The following is a 13532-nucleotide window of genomic DNA, read 5'->3' as shown; positions in this document are numbered from 1 at the left end:
ATGTAATAATCATACTGATACTTGTCCAAGTACTCACACATACAAGTACGGATACATTTTTGTTTATTGTCATGTAACAGTTTTTCTAAAGCAATACAGACTAATGATTTCAGGACAGTGGTCGAGCGCCAGAGCCATGTCCCAGCTGCAACTGCTGCAACCCTGGTGGTTCTTGTGAAAATGCCAAGTATCGGCACTGGTATCTGAACATCCCTATTTGTAACAGTAAATATTGTAGAATATTTGCAGCTAGGGTCTGTCAAGTTTTCTAAACAATCTTTAGTTAAAATAATGGGATGCACAGCATTATAAATGAATACCAATTACATTTAAAGAAACCGCTAATAATTTAGGGAGACGATCAGACCCATTTCATTACGGAAAATATCTAGTAAGCCAGAGTAATGAATCAGACTGTCTCTCCTGGATGCGACTTCAGTAAGCCATCACTTAATTTGTTGTAGTGGGATACTGCACTTTGCACATTGTATAATAGAGACTGGTAATGGGCAATAGGAAAGATAATTGTAAGGAAGCTTTACATGCCATAGAAACTCAGCTTTTGGGACTACACTGCAGCTCTGATGTTCAACTCGACTTTGACATGTCTACGATTCTTTTCTCACGTGGCTTTAAAAAGTTAATAGTCTTTATAATGTCTCCGATATAATAAACTTTCTCAGCTTATTGCCTTACAATGTATAAATGACTTGGCAAGGAAAATTGTGGCAATTTCTAAACAATCTTCAACAGGGATTCATACCCCTATCTTTTTTTCCTTCCATTCTATGGTCTCCTTGAGGTCACAGATCTCATGGTCACTGCTCTGTTGTTTTTGTTGCATCTGGCGGATCTCCTAATGGGCAGCAGTCAGGCAGCAGGCGGAGAAGCAAAGAAGGATTTCAAGAGAAGTAAACAGTAAAGATTAGATAAAATAGGGTGAAAGAAACACAATACAAAATGGAAAAAGAAAGTTAACCACGAGGATAAAAATGGTTGTGGCTTATAGAATCAAGTCCTATTAATTATAGCTTAGTTCTGAAGATAGAAAGTAGACCGCGAGTTTACATTTGCCACTTCAAGGAGATTAGACAATCTCAGCATATATCCTCCCTTACGGTTAAGAGAGACTCTCTCTGCTCCAATGCTTCCTTCATCTCGGCCAGCTGGAAACGCAGAACATTGTGGTCGTGTTTCTGTCGTTCACACTCCTACAAAAGAATACAAGTACAATACCATAAGATATCATATACCATTACTATATTATCTGTCAGCAAGAGAAAACGGGGCCTGCTACTGCTGATCTCCTTCTCAAAATACTAGTTACTGAATATTGAGCAAATGTTTTTAGCTATCCTGTTAACAAATCAATTCATTCTTTGGTATACCAATATCTGGTTCTTCAGACCCACTCAGGGGGTCTGCATTTTCTCCCAGAGGGTAGGCACCCTGTACTCAATCATTAACCTTCAGTCCATGACTGAAAAGGGTGCTGCATTTAAAGTGAATGTGTAGCCATTTTTTATTTTTTTGGATAGAGTAGGAGAGGGTTAAAACATCTGCCAGTTTATGTTTCCCAGTCTGTGTCATTAAAGAATGTTTTCTTCACTTCCTGTCTAGAAGACACAACAGGAAGGGAGTGGAACTCTCCACAAAGCAAGGGGAATTCCCTTCTAAGAATGCCGTCAGCAGAACGGGTCTCCACTGAAAGATTTACCATTAGCTTGTGTTCCGATAACAACTGTAAAATGTTATTTAATCACTTTCTGTACCTATGACAATGGTCAGCAGAACAAACAGAGAATCTCCCCAACAATAACAAAGACAGCAATAATTACTTTACAAAAGGTTCTAATCATTCCCCATTCTATAAAAAAAGTGTTTGTATATACTTAAACGATTGGCAAATACTGCAGCGGATTGTGGGATGGCGTTCCCCCATATAAAGCAGCATGTGGACAGAGTGAAGCTCTGTGAAGAGAGGGTCAATGGCAGCTGCACAAAATTGCTGCTCAGATCTGCTCATCACTATGCACAACCAAATGTCTATCCAAAACAAATCCTTGGTACTTACAAGTAAAAAAATAAAACAAGAGTGTGAAGTATATCAACTTAATGCCAAGCTGAAGACAGGCACGCTTGCCTGTGTGTGATAGAGGCTGCTGTCTGAGTCGTATGCAATCCAGCCATTCTCTGCATAGAAGAATCTTGTGTCAGAGGGCAGGCTTCTGAGGTGTGCAGGCCGGCTAATCTTTTGGGTTCGGAATAAGCCAATATAACTGGCAGGGCCTGAAAAGCACTCATTTTTACACAGCTTCCAGCTAGTGTATGTTTATGCAGTTCAAAACCTGCACTTGCAAGATTGACAACATTCTTCTAGATTAATGCACAATATATAAAGAACCTCTCACTAGTTGTAATTATTTATTTTCTCAGCGCTTCAATTGCCAGGTGTGTCTGGTTTTATTGGCAGAATAAGTTTAAAGAATAACGTTGGACTAAAAAAAAAAAAAAAAAAAAAACAACAAACCCCCCCCAAAAAAAAAAAAAAAAAAAAAAAAATCATCAAGCCCCCCATAAAAAAAAGCGAATTCCCTTATTAATTTCCTAAAGGCGCAGTCATGTGACGGTTGGGGTCCCAAGCCTCCTCTCCTCATCTGTTTACATTTGGCAGGGTCCCTCTTCAGAGTACACATCATGCAGGGAGTGATGTGGGCACCCAAAGAAGGACCCTATTGGTGACAGCAACACTTCCAGCGGCCAGTGCCTCTCGCATCGCTTCAGAAGCAGAAGAACTACACGGGGGCAGTGAGGGGACCAGTCCCTGAAGATGTGCTTGCAAACAACACTGAGGAGTAAAGCTGGCCACACACTGCGTGCTGAAGGAAAAAATAAATATATCAGATTATTCCATCCATGCAGTTTAGAATCTCCTCTGGGCTGTGGTATTCAGACAGAGGCAGCTGATTGGCTGCAGACACTGTCGCCTGACATTTTTCTGACTAGCTCCTTTGCTTTTCTGACTGAAGGATGCCGAACAAAAGGGTGCAGACAGTGGCATTCACTGAACAAATTTTCAGCCAGTTTATACAGTGTATAGCCAAGCTAAAAGAAGAACTTTACCCATATCTTTGATATGACAACAAACACACCTTTAGGAATGTTTAGTAATGACAATCTACAGACACATACTTCTAGATAAGTGCCGGCTTTGTATTCTTTGCATTCCTTATTTCTCTTTTCTTCCCCAGTCTTCTGAGAGTGGCCATGTTAACTAAGGGCAGATTACTAGATCTCGCTTCACTTCCTGGATTTCTGGCACGTGACTAGGACATGTTATCACGCACATCATCTCAGGGGAGGAAAATGCCTTTCCCCGAGATCTTATGAGATTACAGATGAGATTTCCCAGCAATACTCTGCTGATGTAACCTTCCCAGGATGCAACACTTGGCACATACATCATTTGTGCCAGAAGAGGACTAGAAAGTAGATGAACTCCATTTGTAAGTAAATAAAAAACCTGTGTGTTTAACTAATGAATGTAATATGATCTTAAAATCAGCATGCAGAGCTGCATGTTGATGAGGTTTTTAGTAAAAGTCCACTTTAAGTTAAGTCATGCACAATGCCCTCTTTAAAGCTCAGAGTTGGGTTTTAAAGAGGGCTACAGAGAGTCACACCTTATTCTATTTAGTAGCAATGGACCCAGCCTTCTTAAGGCACCTCCGATGCTTGTGTCACACATACGCGGTTTTATGCAGATTAAGAAATGCAATTGTTGTGAATATGATATCAAGCAGTAGTAAGATTTAAAGCATTGGAATACCCTTTAAGTACTATATGAGAAAAGCTTTATATATCTCACACAAGTTATACTGCAATTATAACTCCTCTCATATGCAGTTAGTCCAATCAAGTCAAAGAATCTATATATACGCATATAATAACAGGTCTGGCCCATATTAGCTAATTGAAGATTACCAAAGGATCTTTAAATTTAAAGAGCAGTGATTGTGTGCCAATGAGTACCAACCCAGAGTGACCAGGCAGGTTTCAATCAAGTGGAGCCAGTAAAAGATTAATGCTGACTAGTGATTTCGTCTATGATTTATGTTGTATAATGGTTTATTTTTGTCTTATAAAATACACCTGTCGGTGTGTTGTCTTCCAACACTGAACCTGTAGGCTGTAACAGTGCAGCTAGATGTTGAAATGGGGTTTCAGTACTTACTTTATGTTTCTCTTCATACTGACGCCGGGACTCGGCCAGTTCCTCCTCTAGCTCTAAGAGAACTTCCCGCAGTGTGTCCACTTGATATTGTAAGGATGATTTGTCATTGTCTAACTGGGCATTTGTTACCATGGACCTTTTATACTTCTCCTCCACTTCTGCCAGCGAGTCCTGGAAAATACATGAGCAAGTAATATTAGAAACACATAATTCAAAGAAAAACAAAATGGTAATAAAATTAGAATGAAGTGAACTCATGGTTAAAACTGGTTATTAGTGCACCCCTGCATACAGACAAAGTGTTAAGCTAAGCTTCTTTAGTGTCCGTGTCAGGATTAATGCCACGCAAACCAGTACCTTCATCTCTTTTAGCCCTTGCATGTATCTGCCTTCTACATCCTCAATTTGTTCCTTCAACTCACTGATCTCCTGACAGAGGGGGAGAGAATGCACAGGGATGAAGCGGCAGACAAAGGAAGGTGTGAAAGAAAACAGAACACACACACACTAATGCTCCTTTCAACGAAAAGTTTAAATGCATTTCTACTGGAGATGAAGCAGAACGTCACACACATCTTCAGCCAGTGGCAGAAGCCCAGTAGAACTGGGTAAGACAGCTGTCTGCAGCTGGTTTACAACTCAGCCAACACAGAGAACCTACACAGTACAGATACTCCCTACATGACATCAGAAGAAAATGAGAACATTTACTATATTATAAAAAGGCAAGAAAAGAGCAGAATACAACACCCATAAAAATAACGATCATCAACTGAATACTTCACCACGATAGTCTTCTACACCGATACAGAATTATTTTTATTGTCAGATATAAAATACAAACCCTCTTAAGGGTCATGCCTTAAAAAAAAAAAAAGAATATTTAAAGGCATAGTCCACCTTTCCACTAAAATAACCCATGCATTCTAACATCCACGCTAAAATAAAATCCACCATTCAGATTGAGTAAAACAGGTTGTCGATGGCATACCTGTTGGCTGACCGCGGCCTCTCCTACAAGCTCCTAGGAGGATGGACCATCCTAATCCTGGGCAGACCATTGAAAGCACAACTAATACCCACCCGCCGCACCCCACAGTGACAAGCTCTTGGCGTCTTACCTAAACTATCGCTGTGCATTGTGCGCTCTTTCTCTCTTTGTCATAGCAGCAACTGGGCTCAGTGTTGTGAGACAGAGTAAGAGAAAACACACTGTGCAATCATATATTAGGACACAGCTATGAGCTCATTCTTGCGGCGTGGGGGACATGTTTCCAACAGTCAGCCCATCCTGCCATCTAGGAAGGACAGGGAGGATCCATTAGATTTAAAGTTTGTAGGACAGGCTTTGGAGAGGCCAAGGACAGCCTACACGTATGCCTTGGACATCAAGTCTGTTTTCCAGCACATGAGTAGTTGATTTTATTATAGTGGGGACATGGAATGCATTGGTTATTATAGTGGAAAAGTGAACTATAAATGAGTAACTAAAGCCATGCTGAGGGGCTTATTATATTGTTTGGAAACATTCATGATAAAAATCTTAATGCTGAAGGTACAAGTGTTTCATGAGTTCACTCTCCCTCCTATTTTCTTCTTACAGTAAAGTCAAATCAAAATCTAACAGGAAAAGTCAAACACTTGCAATGGCTGGGACACCGAACAAAAATCTGGTTTTTAATAGACACAAGGGAATATTCTAATCAACAAAATAAAGGGTTAGTGAGCTTTAGAAAGAATCCCATCATAAAATAATTATTGCTCCTAAAAGGACATTGTACCTACATCTGCTGTGGGGTTAAGCACAACCTATGGTACTTGTTTCACATGAAAAGAAATCTCTCTCTGTATGTATGTATGTATGTATGTATGTATGTATGTATGTATGTATGTATGTATGTATGTATGTATGTATGTATCCTTGTTTACTAAAGGAGTAAAACAGGTTCAAATTAAATTGGGTTTTTTTCACTTTGCAAATAATGTTTTTCTTAGCTTAGTGAATGTCGTGAAATTTCACTTTGCAAAGAATACCCAAATCACATGCAAGGACATTTAAAAAAAGTAATTTTTGCACAGGATTGGGTGAAAGAAGTCAGCACATCTTCCCCTCATTAAAGAAAACATTTTCTTGCAAAGGGAAAATCCACTTTGGAAAGTCAACATTCTTTACTCCTTTAGTAAATCAGCCACACATTATTTCATTTTAATCAGTTCAGCTGTCAGCAACAATTTAAAAGGAGAATTATGGGATGAAGCCGACCTGCAACACTGAAGCGGTCACAGGTCGGCTCTCTTGATGAGGAACTCACACACCACTGATTTCCAAGTTCCCTATCCTCTGCCTGCAGAGAGCAGTGACTGTTAGTCAGTCATTACTCCCCGCTGGGATTCCCTGCTCCCCCCTCCGTTTCTCCAGAGCTGAGTGGAGGAACGGACGGGGGAGGGGGTGGGCACAGCTGGCCCTGCCTCTAGAGAGGCAGACCCAGCTATCAATCAGCTAGCGGGGTGAACCTCAACAGTTTTGTCAGGAGACATTAGTATATGTCCTCCAGTGACCCTGAAGAGAACTATGGGCAAAAAAGTTTGCCACATAGTATTCCGTTAAACAAACCAAGTTAAAAAATAGGATTTTTTGAACTCACCGTAAAATCCTTTTCTCTGAGTTCATTGAAGGACACAGCCGAATCTTCATTTTACTGAAGGGATATATGACACTTACAGGAGTAGGAAGCTAGGCAGACAAAAAACAACAAAGCACAAACCTGGGGGCATTCCCTGCGGGTGGCTCAACCCCCCACTTGTTAGAGGTAGCTCAGTTACTAACAAAGCAGTAGAGAAGAAACAAAGGGCACAGACAACTCCAGAGGGGAGGGAGCTGTGTCCTTCAATGAACTCAGAGAAAAGGATTTCACGGTGAGTTAAAAAAATTCTAATTTTCTCTTATGTTCATTGAGGGACACAGCCGAATCCTCATTTTACGCAAAGGATGTCCCAAAGCAGTGAGAAATGAGGTGGGTGGGAAACCAAAGAGAACAAGAAAAACAGGCACCCACCAACTAAACGGCCGCCAGCAAAAGCCTTGTGGCCAAAACCGTTATCTGCAGAAGCAACAACATCCCATATAAATAGAAGAAAGGCATGCACCTTTGACCAGGTGGCTGCCTAACAAACCTGCCCAAAGATGAGAGAGCCCAAAGATGAGAGAGCCCAAAGATGAGAGAGCCCAAAGATGAGAGAGCCCAAAGATGAGAGAGCCCAAAGATGAGAGAGCCCAAAGATGCGAAACTACCACGGCTCTAACCACATCCAGCCAAGCAGGGCCAACACACAAGATCTGCCCCAAGGAATGCGAGTCAATGGACGCTGAAAACGAGCAATAGTCTCACATGCCTGAGGAATAAAATATACACCCCCAGACTGCACCGCCTGGCTAGCAATAGCCACACTATAAAGGCCAGCAACAGCAAGAAGGATTAAAATTTGGTCCTGACAAAAGATCTGGCCATAGAGTGAGCTGCCAAGGAACATTTGTGACCAGGTGCATCAGGTCCGCATAAAGTGGACGACGATATTATCCAGTGTTACCAGAAGAACTGGAATCCCTTCAACCTCCACCTGCTGCAGTAGCCACGAAGAAGCTTCAGGGGAGAAAACACATTGAGTGCATAACTGAACCATGCGACACCAAGCGTCCGCTGCATCTGCCCAAGGAACCAGGGCCCTGGACACTTACCTTTCATTCAAGAAGGGAGTCGAGAAGATCTGCATCCGGATCCCCTATCTTTGGTAGCTCTGCATAAACACCCCTTGAAGTAGGGCCTATTCCCCATGATCCAGCCCCTTAGTGAGACACTTCCAGCAAGCATCTCCACATGTACCCAGATGATAGACATATGTCCCGGGCAAGGAGATGTGCAACCGAACCCCAAAGGGATGCCCACACAGAAGCTCCGATCGTTTAAAGTTCCAAAACAGTAATCGGGAACCTGAACTCCTCCCTGGTCCAAAAGCCTTAAATCAGACCACAGCCCAGCCACTCCACCAGCCGCTGAGGCTGGTGAAAAAGCCCAGTAAGCACAGAAGCCTGGGAACACACAGCCGTAGGCATGGCAGAAGGGAACCTGGGGGAAAGGGACCTATCTAGTCAGCTTATAGGGCACTACATGAGGAGACGCACCCGGGTCTGCTCCCTATAACAACCCAGCAGTGAAAAGAGCAATACTTACCACTACAGATACCTTCTCTCACATCAGATTGCCTCCCACCAAAGTGGAGGTGCTGATAGCCAGGGGGACACAGTGACAAACCAACCCAGTGGCCAGTTGGTTACATGCGTCCCCCCTTGAGAAACACACAGGCTGCCTGGGATTCAAGAAGGGGCTGTCGCAGCATAACCCGCACATAGCTAAGGATCTGCATGCGCTCGTAGCCGGGCTGAGGAGACTACAAGGATCTATATTATCCAGCCGGTCGCCCAGCTCAGCTGTTGATTGGAGATCAATGAAAAAAATAAAGAAAAAATAAAGAACGAAGATCCCCAGAAGGAAGCAGGTCCTTACTGAACGCTAGACAAAAAACTGAGCTACCCCTAACAAGTGGGGAGTTGAGCCACCAGCAGGGGCTGCCCCCAGGGCTGTGCTTTGTTGTTTTTTGTCTGCCTACCATCCTACTCCTGCAAGTGGCATATAACCCTTCTGTAAAATGAAGATTCAGCTGTGTCCTTCAATGAATGTAAGAGAAATAACTTTTGTTTTGGACAAGAGCACAAATAATATACTAACCAGAGGTCAAGGACAGTTCTCTTGCCTCATAGATCTAAAGCCATACAATATTCATAGCTTAAAGAACCCTTTAATTCCCAGAACAGATATACAACAGAAAAGCTGCATACTTGTTCTACTTAGGGACCCAAAGAAGTAGAAAGTAATGGAAAGGTGCTTGGAAATAGCATCTTCCGAAAGAGGGGCCACTAACAGCAGCTTAAATATTTCTCCCACAACATATTTCCTTACAGTTTCACAATATAAAACACAACAAGGATATGGGACCTCCCAGCACTGAAGGAAGGGAGTTTGAAAATGGAAAACATTCCTCGCGACACTTAAAGAAAAAAATCCACTAAAAGTCCCTTTTCTTTCATCTCGTCAAGGCATGGAAAGGTTTTTACATGTATATATGTGAGGAATAGCAAGTTGTGTTATCTTGTTCCATTTCATTTGAGAGCCTCTTGTAAAGTTGCAGAATCCACTGTGCAGGGAGATTTGTGTTCACTACAGATGCTAAAAGACAAACAGACTGTTTGTATTTCCACACACTGCTCTTGCAAACAATAAAAAGGTTAAAAGGAGAACTATGAGGCGAGTAAAAATTACTCAGCTATAAAAGTTTGAGCCGACCTGTGACAATGAAAGTGTCACACGTCGGCTCAATAGATCGGGAAGTGAGCGAACACATACCATCACTCGCTCACTTCCCGATCATCTCCCTGCAGAGAGCAGTGACTGTCAGTCATGGCTCCCCGCAGGGATTCCCCCCCCCCCTCCCTCCTTGATCCTCCAGCGCTGACTGGAAGAACGGACGGGGGAGGGGGAGGGTACAGCTGGCCCTGCCTCTAGATAGGCAGAGCCAGCTGTCATTCACGCAGCTGGGTGGATCTCAACAGCATTGTCGGGATCCGTCCCGGCTGCGGCGGCCTCAGTATACAGCGAGCTGTAGCTCGCGATATACTGAGCTTTGGGTCACGGGAGGACGCTAGTATATGTCCTCCCGTGACTCTTAGAGAACTATGGAGGAAAACACTTACCCCATAGTTCTCTTTTAAGCATCATTTGCTATGTAGGGGTTAACTGCTTAGTGATATGTAGAACACCAGACTGTCCATCGCACTCAGAGATTTATCAACTGTTGGAAAATCTTGGTGAAGGAAGAAACCAATCCTTCCCTTTTCTATGGAGAAAAAGTAATAAAGTGCTCGCTTTGTGTGCATGGTGTCTCTTGGCCACCACCTAAGTGAGACATCCATGACCGCATAACTGCAGCCCAGTTAACAGTGCAATAAGGCAAACAAGCCTGCTGAGACTGGTGAAGAATGCTGCAGCTCACGTAACACAGAGTGTGAATAAAGGGGACAGGTGTCTGGTTATTTCAGCGAAAAATTTTGTGGTAAGTTGGAAAACTGAAAAGAACGATAATTGCAAAAACAAAAAGGCCAAGAAAAAGAAGAACATGACTAAACAGGTTAGAGATCAAGAGCAGCATCAAACAGGGAAGTCACAGAAGAGAGGCACTCTTTCGGATTGTCTGCACACAGCCAGCTACCTCCCACTAAACCAGAAATACAAGAGCTTGGAGGAAGCAGGTACAGCGTGTCTTCATTTATCTCTGTTTACATGCAGCAATTATCTAAAGATATACAGCAACATCACAGTCTGTGCAATATTAACAACTACAAACATGTATTCTGTAGATGGTAGAGGCAGACATCATGCATTATGAAAGTCACTGTATCGACTTTTCTACCAACAGCAGAAAAAGGGGTTTTGCCTGAAACTCAAAATTACAGAGACTCCTTAACTAAATATATAAGTTTACAGAGCAAGCAGGCCCAAAAAAAAAAAAAACTTCTGTCCATCTAGTTTAAAAAAAAAAAAAACCCACACCTTGCATCCTCACAGCCCCGAGGGCTGGTTCACACTATAGTGCTGTGCAAAGAGCGCAGTATCTATGCGTTTAGTGCATGCTATTACTAGGCTACAGGGTGACAATGCAGGAGCACATTTTGGAGAAAGGGATAGAGAGTGTTGTGACGGACCCCCGTACTCAGGATGAGTATGTCCGCCGCTGTCTTCTTCCTTGCTGAGGAGATATTGCAACCTGAAGATCCTTAGCTCCCAGTTTCCCCAGTCACTAGTCGAGGCTTGAGTGTAGGTGAAACAAACTCTGCTTTATTGAGCAACTGCACAAACTTTTATCAGCAAGTGATGAGATCAGATTATAATCCCATCACATCCCCCCTCCCCAGACAATCGGTCTGCTCAACACCACAGGGCTTCCCCTGCTAACGAGTTCCAGTACAATGGGAGATAACGAGGGATGGTGCTGATAGTCTTTTCCTAACCAGGTTACACAGTATAACGCACTCAAACATAACTCAACACCAATACACATTTAACTCATAAAACTGATCACCATGTCGTCACAAGTGTCACCCTAGAACAGGAAGTACCATAACAAAGACCCTTATGGTAGGATCACCAGGGATTTTTTTTAAAGAAAGCTGCATATTTAAAAATATAGAAAATTAATTATGAAAGGATATCACATTTTAAGGATTATATGAGATTTTACGTGGTTACATTTCCATGTACTGCAAGTGTCTTTTCCCACCTTCTCAAATACGTCACGCTGACTGCTGAACAGGAGAAGCTCCTATTGGTTCATGAAGTTGAACTTTTTTGTTTCAATTTCACACCTGCACATCAAAGGCAGCTATGCCCTGGCACATTGTCACATTAACGTAAAACTAATTTAAAAAAAACTACACTAGTAATGGGGTTGGCAGGGACAAAAACGACTGCAAGGAGATCTTCAGCACAGCACCCAGACTGTGTTGCAAGTACAAAAGGACATTTAGTCCTCTGAGGTCTTCCCAAAACTGAAATATTAGAGTTCGATTAAAGCGACACTAAACTCAGGAGTTAAATCTTAAAAATGCATTCAAGTACCTTAACTATTAACAAAAATGTATCTTATTTGTGCTGTAGATCCTCAAATCAATTCATGCTGACACACATGAAATTAGTCATCTAAATTTGAGATTGTAGTCTATCACAGGAGTGAGCTTGGAGCGGTGGCTACTTTACAACACACAGGGACCATGGGGAATAAAAGTAGCCACCCTCCAGAAGGAAGGACAATGTCAGCACCAATTCAGAGATGATTTGATGATCTACAGCTGAGTGATGCACTAATAAGATACATTATTGTTAAAAGTTAAGGTACCTCAATGCATTTTTTTACGATTTAACTCCTAATTTTGGTGCCACTTAGTTCTTATCTAACCAGTTTAATATACTTTTAATCAATCTTCCTGAAGTTCTTCTCACTGAAAATCTAATAAGCTTTGACCTGCATCAGGATTATTAGGAAGGGGAATTCCAGGTTTTAATTTTTCAGATACATAAATGCCTTTTTGGATTATGGTAAGTATACTGTATACTGCACAGATATGGAGCTTACCGATCTGCTTTTGCTTCGGTGAGGCACACATAAAAAGTACCCTATCCTAATAATATTCAATTACACAAAACGACTTACAACTGGTCGCAGCAGTCCCTCATCTATTACATTAATGTGGTTCCTACGAAAATGGAATACATTGCACAGGTCACAGGCTTAGTCTAACTCCCACAATCCCAAGCAATATAGTCCCCTATAGAAGACTAAGGTCCTGTGCCAACGGGCTTTTCTTTGCTTCCAGTGGGTTTTGCAAGGTCAACTCAATTCATTCTGAATGATCTTAAAATAATGTTAAAACGGATGTCATCGACATTAGCTCTAAGTCCCTCAACATGGATGCAATATGTCGCCAGCACACCCACAAACTTGTTTCAAAGTGAATAACTCTTTATACTTGTATGATCCCATAGAAAAGCAACGTTTCAAAATTGTGCAAGGACCCTTCCTCAGGCATGTGATGGCTCATGATCATATACCCGGAATGTTGCTTTTCTACGTGATAATATGATAATAGGCTTTTCACTTTGAAACAAGCCTGGTGATGTGCTGGCAACATATTTATGTGATATGCTGTGATCATTTGGGAGTCATTGCAGCACCCTCTAACTACATGGTTAATTCCAGTATGACGTGAATAAGGAATATGCTCCATATGTAATATACAGTATGTAAAAATGTATTTTTGTGGAAAAGTGAAGGACCCCCTTAACAAAAGACAAATACAATGTAAATGTGCAATTCAAGCCAATTATTTTTGAAAGGAAAATTATAACCTCTGACAGGTTATACTGCTATCTGGGACTCCATTAAAGAGATTTCACCTCACTTAGTGTCATGGTGACAATGATTTTACCAGAAGTGAGAGAAAATCTGCACCAGGGGCACCGACATAAATAAAAAGCTGACGGGGTTACAAGTCTTCTCCTACTATCTTAAAAATAAATTTAAAAAAACACATTAATCGATATCAGTGTTGGCGTACATTTTTGCTCTATTCCGGTCTGGTAAAACCACAGTCACTGGGATAGTGAGGGGGAATCTCTTTAATTTTAATAGA

General features: G+C 41.9%; 1 protein-coding gene across 9 annotated transcripts in view; it reads right to left on the bottom strand.

Moving 5' to 3' along the window:
- Positions 1-13532, bottom strand: part of LRRFIP1 (LRR binding FLII interacting protein 1) — a 110263-nt gene that overhangs the window by 18729 nt on the left and 78002 nt on the right. For 6 of the 9 annotated variants that reach the window (XM_018559958.1, XM_018559961.1, XM_018559963.1 and 3 more), the window contains 4 exons: positions 4592-4663; positions 4235-4405; positions 1119-1211; positions 764-856 (listed from right to left, as the gene is read on the bottom strand). In XM_018559958.1, coding sequence (XP_018415460.1) covers positions 764-856; positions 1119-1211; positions 4235-4405; positions 4592-4663 — 429 coding nt within the window. The remainder of the gene's footprint in view (positions 1-763; positions 857-1118; positions 1212-4234; positions 4406-4591; positions 4664-13532) is intronic. The other 3 variants (XM_018559962.1, XM_018559967.1, XM_018559966.1) reach the window with 2 other exon arrangements.

This window comes from Nanorana parkeri, unplaced genomic scaffold (assembly GCF_000935625.1).
Source record: "Nanorana parkeri isolate BGI_ZX_2015 unplaced genomic scaffold, ASM93562v1 scaffold423, whole genome shotgun sequence".
NCBI classification, from domain to species: Eukaryota; Metazoa; Chordata; class Amphibia; order Anura; family Dicroglossidae; genus Nanorana; species Nanorana parkeri.
Note: the sequence above shows the minus strand (reverse complement) of the source record. Positions and strands in the feature narration are given on the sequence as shown.